Source organism: Microcaecilia unicolor, chromosome 7 (assembly GCF_901765095.1).
Source record: "Microcaecilia unicolor chromosome 7, aMicUni1.1, whole genome shotgun sequence".
Taxonomy (NCBI): domain Eukaryota; kingdom Metazoa; phylum Chordata; class Amphibia; order Gymnophiona; family Siphonopidae; genus Microcaecilia; species Microcaecilia unicolor.
The window spans coordinates 131,312,763-131,327,567 of NC_044037.1; the positions used below are offsets into that span (position 1 = coordinate 131,312,763).

The window sequence follows — 14,805 nt, forward strand, 5'->3', positions numbered from 1 at the left end:
TATTGAATCATATCAATCCAGTCAGTAAGATTCTTCAGAGTAAAAGTGAAAATGTTGCAACTGCTTTGACAGCCATTAACAACTTAAAAACGTTTATTTCTAACTACCGTACTGATTCCAGTTATGAGTCATTGCTTCAAACTGCTCGGCAAATTTGTCATGACGTTGAGGGGGAACCGGAGTTCAAAGCCACTGCTCAAATCCGTCGGAGGAAGAAGACTAAACAGTTCCAGTATGAACAAGAAGATGAATTGCCTCAATCACCTGAAAATAAATTTCGTGTAAATTTTTTCTTTACAATTTTGGATGTTGCAATGACTTCTCTCAGTGAAAGATTTGATCAATTACAACAACACTACAATCAATTCAAATTGCTGTACAACATAAATAAACTTGCCGAAACAGATCATGAACAGCTCCAACAGTATTGCAATGATTTGCAACTTCATTTATCAGATTGTGATAATAAGGACATCAATGGAACTGAACTGTATGATGAACTATGTGCCTTTAAAGATCTGTTTAAGACCGAATTGTGCCATTTTCATACTCCTTTTGAAACTCTAAAATTTGTTCTATCAAATAGCCTCCCATTCCCAAATGTGAGCATCATTCTAAGAATATTGCTGACAATTCCTGTCAGTGTGGCAAGTGGTGAGCGATCATTTTCACGGTTAAAAATCATAAAAAATTATTTGCGATCAAGTATTTCGCAAGAAAGGCTTGTAAGCCTTGCCATGATTGCAATTGAGAATGATATATGTGCCCAGTTAGATATCAAAGATTTAATTACGAATTTCGTGAACATGAAAGCACGAAAAGCTAAGTGGTTGTAAGGGAGCCCCGAAAAGAAAAAAACAGTTAATGTCAATATGAGGCCGATATATACAAGGACTTAGTCCATGGGGGCGAAGTTTGCTCCTTAACCTACTGTGAGTTGCCTTGGAAGTACACATGGTGTGAAGTTTAAACACACTATCCCCAATATTGGTTGGCACATACAGCGGAGAGGGGGAAAAGTATAAAAATTTGATGATGGTCTGTTCAATACTTATATGTGATGTTCCATTGTACTGTTGAAGTTTTATATTTTATGGTATCTGTTATACCATGTTTATTTCCTCATCAATAAAAATGTTGAAACATAAAGCTAAGTGGTTGTAAACCCTTTATTTGTTCAGCAATCCCACAAAGATGCACTCCATCTTTCAGCTCCTATTTCCTTTGCATCTTGTGCCAAACCAGGGGGGGGGGGGGGGCGCCAACTGATAGTCTGCAGGGGGGCACCAGAGACCCTTGGCACGGCCCTGCTCCCCATCCTCCTTGGGGCCACATATCTCCCTGGCCTGCTCCCACGATCCATCCTCTGGCAGCTCCAAGGAGGTTTAATAGACAGGAGGCCAAGTGACATCAAAATGTTGAAACCAATTAGGCCAATCTCACTTTCTCCATCCCCACGCAGCTGTCATTGCTGTACTCTCAAAACAAAGCATGCAAACCTATGAGCTGCTGCATCCACGTTGTCACTCTTTATTGTTAAAAAAAAAAATCCTTTATCCTCCACCTTTAAAGACACTGCCTATCCTGCTGGATAGTGATGGCACAAGGAAAGCAAGTTTGGTCCAGTAAAGACTAACTCAAAATAACCGGTTTCTTAGCTGGGCCCTAGTATTACCATATTAAAAATGCAACCATACCATGCCTCTGTAGCTATGTTCCTTTACCGTCAAACTCAGTCATGAAGAGCTCAGCTGAAGCTGAGGCCGAGAGAGGCAGGCTCCGCGTCTGAGCGTCATCGACAGCTGGGCTCAGACAGTCTATACTCTGCAGTGCACTGGTGCCTGCCAAACACTGCGCTGACCTGCACAGCTGCAGTGTGTGTGCGCGAGGGGGGACGAGGTGACCCGGCTGAGGAGGAAGTAGGAATGACGTCGAGAGCGGCTAATTGACGTAAGTTCTCCCTCGGTCCTCCTCCGCGGTTAGCTGAGGGCCTCAGCAGCTCTGTGTTGTTCGTTCCCTTCCCGACGGACGGCGCTCACAGCGGTATGTTAGAGGCAGCTGAGCAGCAGCAGGGCAGGCACGGCAGTCACTGACTCTAGGCGTCGGTCTGGCAGCGGCGCAGGATCAGAGTCAGCATCTGTTGCATCGGACTCCGTGCAGGAAGGCAGGAGCAGCAGCGCATGCGCATAGGCGCCATTCATTTCTAGAAATCCAGTTGGGGGAGCGACCGCTCCCCCTGCGCCCCACCTAGCTACGCATCTGCTCCCATCAACATCCCTGGTGTCTAGTGGGTTCAGGTAGGAGCAATCCCCAGTTGCTCCTGTTCTTACTGGCATCAGGTTCAAATTGTTGGCAGTGACCCATAGTGACTGCCTCATGGTACTACTGCTAGGAATCATGTTTCTATACAGAAACATGACCCCCTAGTAGTAATACCACAACACTACTGCTAGAAATCACTAGCACCAATTTGAACCCAGTACCTACAAGAGAAGAAGCAACTGGAGATTGCTGCTGTGCAACCCCACTAGACACCAGGAATGTTGACAGTAAGCCCGGGTGGGGGGGGTCTTGCAGGTAGGAGGTTGTAATCAGGGAGGATCTTGCCAGGTGGGGCATTGTGATTGAGGAGGGGGGCCCTAGGCCTCAGGGTGCTGTTTTTAATTTGGGGGAGGGGCAGTTTCGGCAACACCCACCCCTTTAAGTCATGACTCAGGAGCATCGAGCCACTGCTTTGATGCCCAGTGCTCCTGAGATGGTAGAAGAGTGAGCTTGTGAATTGGCTCACAACTGGAATTATTCATTCACCAACGGAGTCAGCAATCTGCAGTACTGAGCTACTGCAGATTGGTGATTCCCGTGGAAAATCAAGATGCGGTAAAACCCACCTTTTACCACAGTTTGATAACTATTGTATTTCAAAATCACACACATTGTTTAAGTTAGAAAAATTACCCACAAAAAAAAGTAGGTGCAGGGAACTTTCAGCATACTTTCACTTTGAAATAGCGCAAATACCACAGATATAAAGAATTCAGGAACTTTGGTGCAACGAAGGCAGTTTGAAAATTGCTTTACCTTGGAACTTATGCCATTAGTTTTCAAAGAAAATAAGCAGCTTAATACCCAAAGAATTCTGGTGCAAACAATAAGAGCACTGCAATGGAAAAATTTACTTACTCAACAATGCGTTCCTTGGGATTAAAAGGACCTAGGGAATCTAGTCCAAGTCGGCTGATCACCTATAAACATGAGAGAGACAAGGTAACTTTTATCAGCAAAGCATCTATATAACAGGCCTCAAATAAAGCTACAGAATTCAGTATTTTGTATGTACTGTAGCAAAGCAATATACCATACCCACTGCCCACGGACCAGTGTTTAAAAAAACATAACTCAATATGTAATCATCCACATATCTATAGTATGAGAAGGATTACTTCATGTAACTGATCAAAAACACATACTCCCATATAAAGAAGCAGTCACACAGATGCCAAAAGCAAAAGATAACTAATACCTCCATACTGCACCACTATGTTCTCAATTCCCTGGTCTCTTCCTCCCTATCATAAAGATCCATTTATTTATTAAACCACCTAGCCACCTGAGGAATCCTCTAAGCAGTCAATAGGACAGTACAAAAAAAAATCAAAGATGAAAAACAGATAAGAGTATATTGGATTATTTATTGTGTTGTTGTATGCAGTGTACCCTGAGTGTTTTTGGATTCAGTGTGATAAAAGTCATAAGATATAAGAATAGCCATACTGAGTCAGACAAATGGTCAATTTAGCCCAGTATCCTGTTTCCAACTGTGTCCAAGCCAGGTCACAAGTACCTGGCAAAAACCCAAATAGTAGAACCATTGCATGCTACTAATCCCAGGGCAAGCAATGGCTTCTCTGTGTCTGTCTCAATAACATATAGACTTTTTCTCCAGGAACTTGTCCAAACCTTTTTTAAACCCAGATACACCAAGCGCTGTTACTACATCCTCTGGCAAAGAGTTCCGGACCTTAACTATTCGTTGAATGAAAAAATATTTCCTCCTATTTGTTTTAAAATTATTTCCATGTAACTTCCTTGAGTGTCCTCTAGACTTTGTATTTTTTTGAAAGAGTAAAAAAATGGATTCACTTCTACTCCTTCAGGATTTTGTAGACCTCAATCATATCTCCCATCAGCCACCTCGTATCCCACCTATCCTAAAATTCTAGGTGGGTTATAAATGAAAATTCATAAAAATATAAAACAAATATTAAAATACATAACACTAATATAAACACACTAATCTTCACTTGTAGTCACATCAATAAATTACCTTTCTCAAACAGATGGTAGAATACATTTCAACTAATAATCAGAACCTTCTTGAGTAAAACAGATCTAGAAAACCTCAATTAATTTTACAGAGAGTCGTCATCTGCCTCATAATATACCATGGAGCATATTGTATTTGTTTTGGCTGGTAATTCCAAATGCCTTTTTTTTCTAATTTTTAGAAGATATACTTCATTTACTAAAGGAATCTGCTAAAAGGTGTCTTGATTTAGGGATTTGCATGAAAAATGTTCACTTTGGTTTGTTTTCAGATCATTACATTCATTTTTTAATTCTGAACAACTTTATTTTATTCATTTCATTTGGGTTTTATTAAAAGTCATGGGGGAAGCAATTTTGTGATCTAACATGGGGAATTGTATCTTGTTTTAATGAAACTTGCTTAAAACTTGCTGGCAGGCATCTGCCAGAGGCAATAGAACTCCCAGACATCAAAAGTAACAAAAAAAAACCCCACAGCACCAAAACAGGGGAAAAAACACTTCACAATTCTATAAAAGCTACTTGCACATGTAAGATCAACATCAGAACACCGAAAAGCCAACAATGCACTCAGCAGTATTCTATAATGGCAGAACAGGCACATGCATATGCAGGACGTCACGTAAAGGTACACACCCTCAAAGGAGACATGTTTGGGCGTTTGCTGGGCAGACTGGCAACCAAAGGCACAGAACATATTCTGTAAACATCAGGCATGCAGATAATGCACTCAAATGTACACCTCCTATAAATAGTGGCTAAACAGCAGAAAAGATATCTCTTATGACCTGGAGCATTTGTTGTTGCATTGAACTGCTCATTGGCGTTTCAGTTTATGATCAGGCCTACATCCTACTTTATCAATTTCCTAGCCCTCATAAAACCTCTACATCTTAGGCATCAACACAAGGAGGCAATTTCCACCCAAAAAATGGACTTGCCACCCCAGCCAGAATCAGACCACACATGTAAGCTGGGTTGGCTTTGGCTATGATTCTAATGGTGAAAGTGGGTCACATGACAGCTACTTCCTCCTTCACAGAGCAGCTGGGCCACATGCTTACAGCCCGCTCAGTTTGAACTATAGGGTTCTATGAACCCCTGCAAAGAGACATTCTACGGGAACAGGAAGTCATTCCATTCCCTAAACATACAGGTGGTCTGCAATACATCCAACCTAATAACTTATGTGTCTGCCTACTGTCCAATCATGATGCCTACATTCTTGCCCAATCTGAAATGGATGAATATTTTCAGGGTGGTCAGATCACTGGAGGATGGCTACTAGGTGAGCTACCAACACCAAACTACACCCATACCCTCACAAATCTATTCTTCCCCTCCCCCCCTGTTAAAATTCCCAGCATCCAACTAGCATCCCAACAAGCTTCTGGGATCAGCAATGCAGTGTACTGACAACCCATACTACATCAGGTACATTTTCACTAGTATCTCCTTTGCTCCCTTCCTTGCAGATGCCCAAGGCTATCCTCTCAGGATGTGGTTCATGACCTCTTCTGAAACCTCAAGGGAGCTCCTGAATAGAGGTATGAGACACACCAGAAAACCAGGGTTGATTGAGATGACATTTGTCATATTGAAATCAAGATTTGGTGCCTGGCCAGGTCAGGGGGCAAGGCTTGTGATACATTGATGGCCTGCTGTATGCTCCACAACCTTGCCCTGAAATGGAGGATGCCAGAACCTGAAGAACCTATGCAGCCTAACCCAGACAGCAATGATGAGGGAGAAGGCATGCAGCCTTGAGACCTCACATTGTCATAGATGCACCAGAGTGCAATAGCTGTGAGGAATGAGCTCATCCAGACATATTGAATATGCGTAGCATAGCTATACCTGTTTCACTGTACCTGTAGCACACAAAATAAACCTCCACCAACCATCTGTCCCAATGCTCCACATGTTCCACATTCTCTGACCCATCCATGTGGCCCACCTGGTCTTGCCATGAAAGTCAGGGAAGATCAGAGATTGATGGATCACCTCCCTGAGGCCAGGTTCAGAAGTGGTCAAGGTGAACTGAAAAGGGGTGGGAAGCACATGAGTGCAGAAGTAGCAGATGAGGGTGCCCCAGTTGACAGTTGGCACTCCACCATCTAGGACAGCAAGGAGGCCAGGGTACAATTCAGGATCTGGATCTCAGTTCCTATAAATGAGAGGTCTTGGTATAAAGGAACTTTCAGACCCTAAACATACTCACAGTAGCCACTGACTTCTGCCCTAAACAGGTTTTTTTTTTTTTGGATACATTTGTACCCCGTGCTTTCCCACTCATGGCAGGCTCAATGTGGCTTACATGGGGCAATGGAGGGTTAAGTGACTTGCCCAGAGTCACAAGGAGCTGCCTGTGCCTGAAGTGGGAATCGAACTTAGTTCCTCAGTTCCCCAGGACCAAAGTCCACCACCCTAACCACTAGGCCACTCCTCCACTGTTCTGCAGGATCATGTTCTCTCCTTGCCCAGGGATGCTGATGCTCTGCGCTATTTGGTCCTGCACATCAGAATCCTCCTGATGTTCTGTGGTATTTTTAGCTGGATCCTCCATATGGTGCTCCTTGTCCTCCACATCCTCATCTGGTGATGGAATGTCTCCATGTGGCTCCTACAATGGTGCTCTCCCTCTTTCATCCTCTCTTTAGTGGAACTGCAGGTGCCGATCCTTCCATGTCTTTATACCCTGTTGGTGGTGGTGTTAGTTGTCTATCCGCCTTATTTTCGAAAGAGAAAGACGCCCATATTTCGACCCAAATCGGGAGATGGGCATCTTTCTCCCGTGGGCACCCAAATCAGGATAATTGAAAGCCGATTTTGGGCATCTTCAACTGCAATCTGTCGTAGAAACAGGCAAAATTGACGGGGGCATGTCAGAGGCGTGGTGAAGGCGGGACTGGGGCATGTTTATCGGCCGAGGAGAGATGGGCGTCCTCGGCCGATAATCAAAAAAAGAAAGGCGTTTTTAGCAAGAATTTGGGTCACTTTTTTTGGACCCTTTTTTTTCACGAACAAGTCCCAAAAAAGTGCCCTAAATGACCAGATGACCACTGCAGGGAATCGGGGATGACGACCCCTGACTCCCCCAGTGGTCACTAACCACCTCCCACCCAAAAAAAACAACATTAAAAATTTTTGTTTCCCAGCCTGTATGCCAGCCTCAAATGTCATACCCAGCTCCATCACAGCAGTATGCAGGTCTCTGGAGCAGTTGTTAGTAGGTGCAGTGGACTTCAGCCAGGTGGACCCAGGCCCATCCCCCCCTACCTGTTACACTTCTGGTGGTAAATGGGAGCCCTCCAAACCACCCCCAAAACCCACTGTACCCACATCTAGGTGCCCCCCTTCAGCCATAAGTGCTATGGTAATGGTGTAGAGTTGTGGGGAGTGAGTTTTGGGGGGGATTTGGGGGGCTCAGCACCCAAGGGAAGGGAGCTATGGACTTCAGAGGTAGTTAACTGTTTTTTTTAATTGTTACAAGTGCCCCCTAGGGTGCCCGGTTGGTGTCCTGGCATGTGTGGGGGACCAGTGCACTACGAATCCTGGCCCCTCCCACGACCCAATGCCTTGGATTTGTTCATTTTTGAGCTGGGCGCCTTTGGTTTCCATTATCGCTGAAAAACGATACCGCCCAGCTCAAATCCGCACAAATCCGATGCATTTGGCTGCCACAAGCCTTATTATCGGAAAAAAGATGGACGCCCATTTTTTTTCCAAAATACGGTTTGCCCCGCCACTTCACATACTCGTTCTTGGAGATAGACGCCCATGGAGATGGGCGTTCGCGTTCGATTATGCCCCTCCATGTGCGTCATGATGCTGTGAGGGACCAGCCTCCTCTTCCCTGCTGCCCCACTCCTCTGTAGCATTTGTATGATATAGATTACCAGGACATTACGAGTAACAGCACTGGAACACAGTCTCTTATCCATCTTAGTTTCCATAAGGTTTTAATGCTGTTTGTTGTGACTGCTGAGAAAGCGAATGCTACATACCTGTAGAAGGTATTCTCCGAGGACAGCAGGGTGACGTCCACGGCAGACCCTCCAATCGGAACACTTTACTAGCAAAGGCCTTTGCTAGTCCTCGCGCGCCGATGTGCACCGAGCATGCGCGGCCGTCTTCCCGCCCGAACCGGCTCGTGTTCATCAGTCCCATATGTAGCAAGACAAAACAAGGGAAGACACAACTCCAAAGGGGAGGCGGGCAGGTTTGTGAGAACAATCAGCCTGCTGTCCTCGGAGAATACCTTCTACAGGTATGTAGCATTCACTTTCTCCGAGGACAAGCAGGCTGCTTGTTCTCACTGATGGGGTATCCCTAGCCCCCAGGCTCACTCAAAACAACAAACATGGTCAATTGGGTCTCGCAACGGCGAGGACATAACTGAGATTGACTTAACAATTTATCCAACTAACTGAGAGTGTAGCCTGGAACAGAATAAACATGGGCCTAGGGGGGTGGAGTTGGATTCTAAACCCCGAACAGATTCTGAAGCACTGACTGCCCGAACCGACTGTCGCGTCGGGTATCCTGCTGCAGGCAGTAATGAGATGTGAATGTGTGGACAGATGACCACGTCGCAGCTTTGCAGATCTCTTCAATAGTGGCTGACTTCAGGTGGGCCACTGACGCTGCCATGGCTCTAACATTATGAGCCGTGACATGACCCTCAAGAGCCAGCCCAGCCTGGGCGTAAGTGAAGGAAATGCAATCTGCTAGCCAATTGGATATGGTGCGTTTCCCCACAGCCACTCCCCTCCTGTTGGGATCAAAAGAAACAAACAATTGGGCAGACTGTCTGTTGGGCTGTGTCCGCTCCAGATAGAAGGCCAATGCTCTTTTGCAGTCCAATGTGTGCAGCTGACGTTCAGCAGGGCAGGAATGCGGACGGGGAAAGAATATTGGCAAGACAATTGACTGGTTCAGATGGAACTCCGACACAACCTTTGGCAAGAACTTAGGGTGAGTGCGGAGGACTACTCTCTTATGATGAAATTTGGTGTAAGGGGCCTGGGCTACCAGGGCCTGAAGCTCACTGACTCTACGAGCTGAAGTAACTGCCACCAAGAAAATGACCTTCCAGGTCAAAAGTACATAAGTAATGCCACACTGGGAAAAGACCAAGGGTCCATCGAGCCCAGCATCTTGTCCACGACAGCGGCCAATCCAGGCCAAGGGCACCTGGTGAGCTTCCCAAACGTACAAACATTCTATACATGTTATTCCTGGAATTGTGGATTTTTCCCAAGTCCATTTAGTAGTGGTTTATGGACTTGTCCTTTAGGAAACCATCTAACCCCTTTTTAAACTCTGCTAAGCTAACCACCTTCACCACGTCCTCCGGCAACAAATTCCAGAGTTTAATTATGCGTTGGGTGAAGAAAAATTTTCTCCGATTTGTTTTAAATTTACTACATTATTTATGGCCCATATATGAATTTTCTCCATTGAACATTGGCTCCCTCTTGAGGTCAGAATAAATGTTAAGTTATTTGGTGTTTTGTTTGCTAAATCTCATGGGACCTAAGCATTTGAGTGAAAAAAATAATTACAGACATGCCAAGTCACATGCATTTGCCCCTCTTCTCCAGCTCACATGCTAAAGTACCTTTTTCTCTAGCATTGGCTCTTCTCTTCCCCACCCCCGGTGTGGCATCTCTTCTTCTGCCTTCCTTCCAGTTTGGCAGTTGTCACCTACTCCCTCCCTCCAGCACCCTGGTGTCCTCCAAGCCCGCCCTCCATCCTGGCAGGCTACAGCATCGAAATCAGGATGTCCGTGGGCGGTCCGCAAGGCCCCCCCTCTGTCGGACCCGCCCCCTCCAGAAACAGGAAGTAGAATCAGAGGAGGCAGGACCGGCAGAGGGAAGGCCCCGCCGACCGGCCACTGACAGCCCGCCTCCAACTCTGCAGCCGGCCAGGATGGAAGGCCAGCCCAAAAGACACCAGGGTGCAGGACGGCGGGAGTAAGCAACAACTGCCGAACCAAGTACTTCAGATGGCAGGAGTTCAGTGGCTCAAAAGGAGGTTTCATCAGCTGGGTGAGAACGACATTGAGATCCCATGACACTGTAGGAGGTTTGACAGGGGGCTTTGACAAAAGCAAACCTCTCATGAAGCGAACAACTAAAGGCTGTCCTGAGATCGGCTTACCTTCCACACGGTAATGGTATGCACTAATTGCGCTAAGGTGAACCCTTACAGAGTTGGTCTTGAGACCAGACTCCAGGGGCGTAACTACGGGTGGGCCTGGATGGGCCCAGGCCCACCCAGTTTAGCCTCAGGCCCGCCCGCCCAGAAGCAGATCCTTATCTTGACCGTCTCTCGCCCCTGCCGCAGCGCTTCATTTAATGTTGTCGGCGCTGCCGTTACAGTTTCCCACCCCCGCGGCGGCGCTTTACACTTTACCTAACAGCCAACGCTACAGATGCAGCGCTGACGTCCGAGTCCGACGTCCTGCTCCGGGGCCTTCCACGCTGATGTAACTTCCTGTTACGGAGGCGGGACGCGGAAGGCCCCGGAGCAGGACGTCAGATTCGGACGTCAGTGCTGCATCTGTAGCGTTGGCTGTTAGGTAAAGTGTAAAGCACCGCCGCGGGAGTGGGAAACTGTAACGGCAGCGCCGACAACATTAAATGAAGCGCTGCGGCAGGGGTGGAAGAGGGGTGAGGAAGTCAGTGGGGTGCTGCGTGCTGGCCCAGAAGTAAGGGGAGGCAGGGAGGGGAGGGAACAGAAGGGTGCTGGACTTGCCAGGGGCAGAGGGTTGGAGGGAAGGGAGAGAGGTTTTGGGATTTGCAGAGGGGAGGTTGGAGGGAAGGGGAGAGATTTTGGATTTGCAGAGGGGAGTTTGGCGGGAAGGGAAGAGGTTTTGGATTTGCAGAGGGGAGGTTGGAAGGAAGGGGAGAGGTTTTGGAATTTGCAGAGGGGAGTTTGGAGGGAAGGGAAGAGGTTTTGGATTTGCAGAGGGGAAGTTGGAAGGAAGGGGAGAGGTTTTGGAATTTGCAGAGGGGAGTTTGGAGGGAAGGGGAGAGGTTTTGGATATATAGGGGGGTGGAAGGAAGGGGAGAGGTGCTGGATATGCAGGGGGGTGGAGGGAAAGGGGAGAAGTGCTGGATATGCAGAGGGTTGAAGTGAAGGGGAGAGGTGCTGGACATGTATGGGGGCTGGATGAAAGGGAGAGAGATGCTGGATGTGTGGGGGGGGGAGCGGAAGGAGAGGTGCTGGATATGCAGATGATGATATGCAGAGGGAAGGGAGAGAGATGCAGGGAGAAAGAGCCAGATGCATAAGGGGAAGGAAAGAGAGGAAGAGAAGCTGGTTGGGGGGTGGGATCAGAGAGGAGAGGGACACATTGGTGTGGAGGAGGGAGAAAGGGGACATAGGGAAGTATGCAGATACAGAAGGGAGATGATGGGCATTAGGTGAGAGCATGGGGACAGGGACACAAATGTGAGCTGCTGTATGGGGATAGCACATGGGCACGGAGGGGTAATGCCTGACCAAGGGGGGGAAGGGGATGGGGATATGGAATAGAGATAAAATGCTGGACACTGGAGAGGGGGGTATATGGACACGGGGGGGGGGGGAAGATACTAGACAAGGGAGAGAATAGGAACGCAGAAGGGATATGCTGGGCATGGGGTGCATAGGTGCACAGAGGAATGATGATGGATGAGGGGATATGAACACAGGGGAGATAATGAACAAGGAAATATAGGAAAACAGAGATGGGAGATGGATGATGGACATGAAGAAAGAAGAAATGTCAAATAGGAGACCCTGGCAAGTGAGTTAAGAGAAGACAGAGGGAAGCAGAAACCAGAGACTGGGACCAATATGATTTGAGAAAAAATGACCAGACAACAAAAAGGTATAAAAAAAATATTTTATTTTCAATGTTGTGAATATAATATGTTGGATTTGGAATGTACATCTTGCCAAAGTTGATGGTAAACATGGCTGGGGTCCAGGACAGAAATCTAGGAAAGGACCCCAAAGTCCATTACCAGGCTGCGCCTTCAGCTTCCAGCATGCAGGCTTTCTCTGGCCAAGGAACCAACCCCTAACACCATCCCTGGCATGTGCCATCTTTATATTTTGCACAGGAGCAAATGCCTTTCTTTCTTGTTTCTCTGGTGTTGTACTACATGCAAGGTCTAGTTTCTTGGGGTTTCCATTTAATTTATATTTCTAGAGTTTGTGGTCACTTATTCTGTATTTGGCATTTGTGTCTTGGGTGTGTGACTGAGGTATTCTGTTAGCATGAAGTTTCCATGTAGCATTCTGTAGTAATTTGGCTTGTTCAGCTTTCCTGATAAATGTATTTGTATTTTAGGGCCCTACTATAATATTTAAGGCACTTCTTTTTCATAGGTAGGATTTTTGGAAGTTAGTGTTGGCATGGTTCTGAGTGACTTTTGTTTTATAGATTTTTTTAAAGTTAATTTATAATATGTCTGTAATTGAGATTACACTAGAAAACAAAATTTCTTTATATGATGAGTTTTATGGAGAATTGTCCTTGCTGTGCTCTGTATCCATTGTTGGTGGAGGGCCAGGAGGTTCTCTGGATGCAGAATGTGTTTGGCTTCAATACCATATATGTGTTGGAGGACCATGGCTCAGTGGGGCTGAATAGTGCAGTCTATTGTACTTCCCTTAGCTCTAAATTGGCCTGCAGCCACTGAAGCCTGCACTGCAACCCTCATTGAAGTTATGGGGAGTGGGGTAGGGACAGAGCATGGGTGCATCAGGTTTGCTGTTTTTTTCTTTTTCAAAAAAGTTGGCAACTCTAGTGCCCACCCATCCAACCTGTTGGCCCACCCAAAAATTGCCTTCTGGCTACGCCACTGCCAGACTCAGACAAGTGCAGAAGGTATTCAAGCAGGGTCTGTGTAGGACAAGAGCGAGGATCTAGGGCCTTGCTGTCACACCAGATGGCAAACCTCCTCCATATAAAGAAGTAACTCCTCTTAGTGGAATCTTTCCTGGAAGCAAGCAAGATGCGGGAGACACCCTCTGACAGACCCAAAGAGGCAAAGTCTATGCTCTCAACATCCAGGCCGTGAGAGCCAGAGACTGGAGGTTGGGATGCAGAAGCGCCCCTTCGTCCTGTGTGATGAGGGTCGGAAAACACTCCAATCTCCACGGTTCTTCGGAGGACAACTCCAGAAGAAGAGGGAACCAGATCTGACGCGGCCAAAACGGAGCAATCAGAATCATGGTGCCCCGGTCTTGCTTGAGTTTCAACAAAGTCTTCCCCACCAGAGGTATGGGAGGATAAGCATACAGCAGACCTTCCCCCCAGTCCAGGAGGAAGGCATCTGATGCCAGTCTGCCGGGGGCCTGAAGTCTGGAACAGAACTGAGGGACTTTGTGGTTGGCTCGAGATGCAAAGAGATCTACCAAGGGGGTGCCCCACACCTGGAAGATCTGTCGCACTACTCGGGAGTTGAGCGACCACTCGTGAGGTTGCATAATCCTGCTCAGTCTGTCGGCCAGACTGTTGTTTACACCTGCCAGGTATGTGGCTTGGAGCACCATGCCGTGACGGCGAGCCCAGAGCCACATGCTGACGGCTTCCTGACACAGGGGGTGAGATCCGGTGCCCCCCTGCTTGTTGATATAATACATGGCAACCTGGTTGTCTGTCTGAATTTGGATAATTTGGTGGGACAACCGATCTCTGAAAGCCTTCAGAGCGTTCCAGACCGCTCGTAACTCCAGGAGATTGATCTGCAGATCGCGTTCCTGGAGGGACCAGCTTCCCTGGGTGTGAAGCCCATCGACATGAGCTCCCCACCCCAGGAGAGACGCATCCGTAGTCAGCACTTTTTGTGGCTGAGGAATTTGGAAAGGGCGTCCCAGAGTCAAATTGGACCAAATTGTCCACCAATACAGGGATTTGAGAAAACTCGTGGACAGGTGGATCACATCTTCTAGGTCCCCAGCAGCCTGAAACCACTGGGAAGCTAGGGTCCATCGAGCAGATCGCATGTGAAGGCGGGCCATGGGAGTCACATGAACTGTGGAGGCCATGTGGCCCAGCAATCTCAACATCTGCAGAGCTGTGATCTGCTGGGACGCTCGCACCCGAGAGACGAGGGACAACAAGTTGTTGGCTCTCGTCTCTGGGAGATAGGCACGAGCCGTCCGAGAATCCAGCAGAGCTCCTATGAATTCGAGTCTCTGTACTGGGAGAAGATGGGACTTTGGATAATTTATCACAAACCCCAGTAGCTCCAGGAGGCGAATAGTCATCTGCATGGACTGTAGAGCTCCTGCCTCGGATGTGTTCTTCACCAGCCAATCGTCGAGATAGGGGAACACGTGCACTCCCAGCCTGCGAAGCGCCGCTGCTACTACAGCCAAGCAATTCGTGAACACTCTGGGCGCAGAGGCGAGCCCAAAGGGTAGCACACAGTACTGGAAGTGACGTGTGCCCAGCTGAAATCGCAGATACTGTCT

General features: G+C 47.4%; 1 protein-coding gene across 6 annotated transcripts in view; it reads right to left on the reverse strand.

The window, feature by feature from the left end:
- Positions 1-14,805, reverse strand: part of FTCD (formimidoyltransferase cyclodeaminase) — a 1,011,684-nt gene that overhangs the window by 468,686 nt on the left and 528,193 nt on the right. For all 6 annotated transcript variants that reach the window (XM_030210600.1, XM_030210602.1, XM_030210603.1 and 3 more), the window contains one exon: positions 3,181-3,242. In XM_030210600.1, coding sequence (XP_030066460.1) covers positions 3,181-3,242 — 62 coding nt within the window. The remainder of the gene's footprint in view (positions 1-3,180; positions 3,243-14,805) is intronic.